The 6,716-nt window shown below is 38.5% G+C and overlaps 1 protein-coding gene and 1 long non-coding RNA gene across 2 annotated transcripts; both read right to left on the reverse strand.

The window, feature by feature from the left end:
* Positions 1 to 386: 386 nt before the first annotated feature.
* Positions 387 to 1,260, reverse strand: LOC131033892 (uncharacterized). The gene is made up of 3 exons (XR_009103700.1): positions 1,195 to 1,260; positions 991 to 1,063; positions 387 to 894 (listed from the first exon to the last, which is right to left on the reverse strand). It is a non-coding gene; the product is annotated as an uncharacterized LOC131033892 (long non-coding RNA).
* Positions 1,261 to 2,392: 1,132 nt separating this feature from the next.
* LOC131033896 (uncharacterized) lies at positions 2,393 to 3,436 on the reverse strand. The gene has a single exon (XM_057965204.2). The coding sequence runs from the start codon at positions 3,434 to 3,436 to the stop codon at positions 2,393 to 2,395; it is 1,044 nt and encodes a 347-aa protein (XP_057821187.1).
* Between the last annotated feature and the right edge of the window lie 3,280 nt (positions 3,437 to 6,716).

Consider the following 6,716-nt stretch of genomic DNA (forward strand, 5'->3'; position numbering starts at 1 on the left):
TGGTGTTATAAGTCTTAAATGACTTTTTTTCATAATGTCTCATTTGTTTTTGTTTATTGATAGTTATGTAATCTACTCTACACTTTATCATATTAGACTAGGTGTTGAAAATGGCCAAAAGAGGCTTGGGAAGAAAGATTATTCACTTTTTGCACCTATGAGAAAGTGGAAACTGAAAAACATTTTATCTTAGAGGGTGATGCCTTTAAGGACAATAGGGATAAGTTTATTAATATCTTAACTGCTAGCTCATGGTATAATTTATTCAGTGAGGAGTATATCAAGAAGTTGAGAGTGCTCATCATCAATGAGCATAGAAAAAGAATTGATCTGCAAAAAATGGTTTGATTGGGCAGGCTATCCCATAGGTCATCCTTAACCTCGTGAACGTTAAAATTGTCTTCTTCTTCTTCTCATTATAGACTGCAACACCTTAGTTTGATTTTGAAAAGAAAAAATATAAAACTAAAAATCTATCCCATATCAACCAATAGGTCATGTGTCATCTCTAAAAAGCGACACATTCCCTTCATCTTCGTACAAGAGCAATATGTACCCTTAAGATATCCAAAGCTATGATTGTTGAAAATATGACCAAAGATAATAAGAGTGTATTGGCAAGAGGTGGCAATGTAACAAACCACAGGTGTTCCAAAAAAAACTCAATACTAACATCCCAGATGTGACCACTTGTCCTTAAAAATCAATACTACTAGCAGTTGCAGGTTTAGTGCCTGCAACGGTGCGCCGATAGGCGAGCAGAAATGGTGGAAGAGCACAATAAGTTTATATAAATCTGGCAGAGGAAGCCGCAAGAGCGAGCTGTAGAATAGAGGTGGGCAATCTGATGTGGAATGTGTTTTAAGACACTGTACAGTTGGTTGGAACAGATTCCTGCAGGGGTGACGAAATCAATTGAAGTCAGCTATTAGTTGGAATAATTTGTATATTAAAATTATAGAGGAGAGGTGGAGAGGAATCGAAGCGTACCTTCCGTGTGAGGGCGCTATTTTGCAATTGGGCTTTCACTGTTTGTGTGGAATGTGCAAGAGATGACGGCTAACTGTATTGGGAACGTAAAAAAAAAGTTTATATAGAGTGTGTGTGGATGTGAAATAAACAGGAATGAATATAAGTTTGTTAAATGTAGAGATCATAGCAGCAAGTTATAGTGATTATTTGGAAGGAGTTTACCTTTTGTTTTACCCAAAATTTGCTGAATTGGCTGGAAAATGTAACCTTTTATGGGCCAAAGGAGACCTGCAAAATGAAGTGAATGTGTATATTTTTTGTAAGGAAGCGATGTTATAAGAAAGTTTTTAAGTTAAAGAGTAGATTACATGGTAATATAAAACATCCACATAGTAAATTGCATAAAGAAATTCTAAAAATGTGTCATGTAGAGAAGGTCTCATCATGGTATCTCACCAGGGATACGTTGAGAGGAAACAACACTGTCAATGGGTTGCATAGCATAGATGTAAAAAACAGCAGATTTGTAACATATATATATATATATATATATATATATATATTGACGATGAAAATTCTGCAAATTGAATGGACAGGTGTTAGAACAGAAACAAAGAAGAGGAAGGGGGGAGAGTGGGTTGAATGTACCTGATTTTAGCAGAACCAAAACCGAGTTATCCAAGCGGAGGGAAACTACATTGGAAAAGTGTTTATGTTTTAACAAAAGAGGTGGAGTTGCATTGCAAAGGGTTGCATTAGAGAAAAATAGATTGTTAAGTTGGAAAAAGAAGTATAATAAAGGAGTGGACAGCGAGTTAAACATACCTGGCAGAGTGAGGTTGCTTTTTTATAAGTTTATCTTAGTAGATTGAGTATAGCAGAGGAGGTAACAACAAACAATTGAAGTTGTATTTAATGAGAATGAAGCTAAATGTGAAAGAGACATGGAAAGTTAGTATTAATGTATGTAAAAGTGTTTTAGACAAAACTGTAAATAAAATATAGAATGCGGTGCAGGTGGAAGAGGTGTTAGTTGCAATGCAATTATGTTGTAACAAAGTTAACTAGTGCAGGGAAGTGCAGTGATGGGGAGTTCATATTAAGCAGTATATTATAGGTGCAAAGAGCAGCAAAGTATATTTTTCAAAATGAAAATGGCTAGAGCAAGAGGTGTTGATAGATATATTGTTACTAGGGGTGCAATGGCGGAATGGGGAAGGTCGAGGAAGAGAAGCCTACAATGTGGGTGCGTGTAGCGAACAACAAGGTGTGGACGAATAGGGGAAATGGCACCTGCAAGAAAACAATTGATGTTATGAAACCAAATGTATACAAGTAACGAGGAGAGTGGAGAAACCCAAAAGTAAAAGGGTGGAGTGGTAGGAATTTGGTGGAGTGACATACCTGATGCTGTAGGATATTAGAGTTGTTGGTGGGGAGGCGATGCAGATATCTGAATGGAGAGAGCACTCAATCTGTTTTCCTCTTTTTTCCTCATAGTTGTATAAGCATTGCTTTGTAATTTTGAATATCTTTCAAAACTGAAAAGTGGCTCTGTTCTTAGATCATGAAGAGACTTCACTCGTGACAGTGCAGTGAAGGTCAGCCCTTGTTTTTCAGCCTTGCCAATGTCGACTGTTGCTTTGTCCAAAGTGAGGCCTTGGGATTTGTGAATAGTAAGGGCCCAAGCCATTGCAAGGGGGAGCTGGGTGCGGCTGCCTCGAGTGATAGGTGGTATAGGGACAAATTTTGGATTTGCATTGTCCCAATGAGGGCCAGAATAATTTTTGAATTCAACGACCACATACTTTGGCAAGTCAGGAGGTCTAGAATCTGTATCATAGATAATGGATCTGATTTGTCCTAATGATCCATTGACCAAACCAGCTTGTATCCATAGATTAGCAATCAACATAACTTGTTCATTAAGGGAGAGGAGCAATTCTGAAGGAAGTTGCTCATCATTATTATATTCAGGGTTTGTTTGCCTTGAATTTTGGGCGAGACATCTTGCAACAGGTAAGTGTAATTGTTTTAACATTTTAGTATTGTGGTGTTTGACAGATGCATTTGTTGCAAACAAATGAATTGAATTGTCAAAGTGCTTGTTATGATCTATAGGCAGTTTGGAAGAGGATCGAGACATAAGAGCTTCCCAATTTGTTTGGAGTGGATTGGCATTTCTAATGTTTTGCAAGATTGCACGAAATTGTTGTTGGATGTTTGAGGCACCTTGTTGTCGGAAACTTGTATCTAAGGTAACAACAGTTTGAAAGGAGTGCCATAATGCAAGGGCTGTAGAATGCGAGGCATACAAAGGCTTGTCCATCACTGGAGGTAGTTGGCCGAGGTCGCCTACAAGGATGATTGAGAGGCCTCCAAATGGTTCGTGTTGCTGGCGAGGGAATGCTTGACGTAATCTATTGTCAATTTTCAAAAGCAATTTAGGCCCCAAAAAGCTCATCTCATCAATTAGTATATATTGTAAGTGTTTGTATTGTTCTTGGAAGAGCATTAAAGACTGTCTCGTTAAAGGTTGCATATCTCTAAGGGGGATGCGCAGGGCAGCATGAATAGTTGTTGCTTGGATATTATATGCAGAAACGCCGGTTGGGGCAAGCACAAGCAAAGGATTGAGCTATATATTTGTGGAAAGGTTAAGTCTATTTCTAATGCATTGTATCAAATATGATTTACCAGTGCCTGCAGTGCCTTGTATAAGCATATGGAGTGGAGGCAGGGTTCCAGGAGATGCATAATGGGCAAGAATGAGTTCAAGTGCAATTTTTTGTTTTGATGCTAAGGGGAACGAAGTAGTGGGAGGAGAAGCTGGCTGGAGAATGCTAGGCTGGCAATTTATTTTATTAGTGGAAATGAAGGTAACAACAGTATGATGAAGTGGATCAGTGGGATAAGGGGCATGCCAATCAAAGTTAATATCGTAATCGCGTCTACCCAACATTTGGAGATCATTTACATTGATTTTGTTTGAAGCACCCATTTGGGAAAGGTATTCCCATTCATATTGGTCTTCATTGTGTGAACATAAGAAAGTATCACCATCAGAGTCGATGTCATTTTCAGTTCTGCATTCATGTTCTATTCCATAAATATGCCAACGTGTGTAACCATGTATGCACAATAGCTTCCAATTTGCAATGATTTGAGCAGGTGATGTACCTATATCTGTTGGAATATTGTGAAATGGTTTGTACAAGAGAAGCTCACTCCAACATTAGGCTTCAAATTTGTCATCAACCTCAGGTGGAGAGGTTTTAAAATGCGGGTAGACATTGACAATTGCTTGTTTTTAGAGTTTTTGCCATTGATGCTTTTTCCGTTGGGTGTTGTATGAAAATTGTTGTGCTGATTGTATCAGCGAGATGCTTTCCAATTCAATAGGTCTTTCCATATAAGCAGAAATATAAGATTTGGAAAGTTCGACATTGTCATTTTGTTCAGCAATTCGATGGAGGGCCTTTCTGCTGACATTAACGGAGACAAAATGTCGGCTACAACTTATCAATGGGAGTTTTTGCAACATATGGCAAGTTTCTTGTGCTCTGATGTCACGATCAACAACTATCCCCATCATGAATTTTTGGTATGTGAGCAAGATGGTATCTTGCGTATTAGTTGTAGCAACTATTTTCTTTAGGATATCAACATAACCTACTGACTTTTGTTCTGTTTTTGCAGCATATTTACAGATATATTGTATGACAACCATTTTGGAACAAATGGGGCGGCAATCAATATTTGCACGCCATATTGCAAGCATGATTGGACTGTGAATGTTCAAACGAATGTCATTTCTTGCTAGTTCATATGATGGGTTGTTGGCAGCATCAACAATTAGTGTTGAAAAATCTTGCTCGGGCCAAGGTGCTTTGTAGCGACAATGGAGGGTTGAGCCTTTTTTTTTTAAGCAAGTGTGGGTAGAACATTTTGTATGTCGCTGAACAACATTGTCGAGTTCCTCATAGTTAGAGAGAGGATCAATGGATAGAATTTGGTTTGTATCAGCCATGCAGGGATCAAAGAGTGAAGCAGTGTGCAGTCTGTTGGCTTGGCCAATTTGGTTGCGAGGATTCCATGCTGTGACATACTTGTCAAAAAAGGACTTAGCTGATTGGACAGCTTCATGGTTAGACCAGTTTATTTTGTCCATATCAGGAGCATTTGGTAACCACAAGAAGCCATGTATATGTGCGGACCCATGATGTTGCCATTCATACTTGTACCAATGGTCTTTAGCTTTGAAAAGCTTGTCAATAATCTCCTCACGGAATATTGTGAATCTAAAATGCAAAAACAATGTTGTGACGTGTGGATTGTGGACAATGTTTTGTATAAATTGCCTTCTTCGTGGATTGGAATTCTGGAGACAAGTTAGGTGGAAACAATTTATGTAGTTCTAGCCATTTGGTATCAGCTGCACTTAATGTGAAGAATAATGTAGGTGCTCCCAATTGGTGTATCATTGTAGTGAGATCCTTGCGTGATCTTTTCCAATAAGCTCTTGTACCTCGCAAAGAAGCTGCAAAACGCATTAATTGGTTTGGCAATTGATCGGATGGTGTGGATTGGAGCTGTTCAGGCAAAGCTTGTAAAGTAGTTGGGATGGAGTTTTCTAAGTTGGTGCATAGGAAAACTGAAGCTGTTTGCTGGGAACAGTGTCTCATAAGTAGATTGTAAAGATAATATCTGAACCTAACATGTTGTCCAAACCTTTGGTCATGATATCTTATCAAGTGCAAAGCATATTCATGCAAGTGGACAAGTTTTGTCCTTGGTTGGAGTGGCAGTGCGGATCCGCTTGGGAACAATGTTGGGAAAGCCATAGTAAACAAGCCTTCAGTGTTGTATTCATTAATGGGTGAGGAACTTATTTCAGGCCAAGGTGCAACATTTTGATCATTCGTATGAAGGTGTAATATCTTTTTAATGGCATCTAGTTCAGGGGCTGAACATGGCAGTTTTGGGATGAATGATGATGTGGTCTACAATTCAACTTCATCATCATTAGAGAGTTGCTCTTGTGTTGGCGAAGGTGGTTGCAAATCAAAGGAATTTGGAAGGACATGCAAGAATTCAGATATATCGGTAGATGTTTCTGGCAATAAATCAACAGCTACATCATCAATGATAACATCACTGTAGTATTGGTCATGTTGAATTTTGTAATGCAATGCGTCCATAACATGGAACTTGTTGACATAACAATCATATTGTTTTCCTTCAAGATTTGTCCTTCGAATAATCACAACTTCCAAATGTTGGAATTTGCGGGGCAAAGTAGTTGCTATTTCTGAAATGTCTTGTGGGAAATTAATGGTGTGCCCTGTATATTTGTATTGACCACCTCTGGCATGGCTTACTTGCAAAACAGGAGCAATCCTTGCTATAAGCATCTGTTCTACTTGTGAGAGCTGTTTTAAAATGAAGGGTTGTTCGCCAGGGTCCATATTGTTTGCAATAGAGAATCTGTGAACACCCTTTTCATTATAACATCTTGTGCAAATGATAGCAGGTTGAGTTAATTTGACATGCATACCAACATATTCTCTTTGCAGATTGTACATATCTGTAGATGCATCAAGTTGTCAATCCTTGCTCGGAAAGAAGCTAGTGCAATTGTAAATGCAGAAGATTTGAGATTTTCTGAGATTGGTGTTGTTGTAGCATTAGATGTAGCATTTGTTTGCAGATTAATTGGCAACAGTTGCATGTGGGGTTGGCTG

The sequence above is a fragment of the Cryptomeria japonica genome, chromosome 3, assembly GCF_030272615.1.
Source record: "Cryptomeria japonica chromosome 3, Sugi_1.0, whole genome shotgun sequence".
In the NCBI taxonomy this organism is placed as follows: domain Eukaryota; kingdom Viridiplantae; phylum Streptophyta; class Pinopsida; order Cupressales; family Cupressaceae; genus Cryptomeria; species Cryptomeria japonica.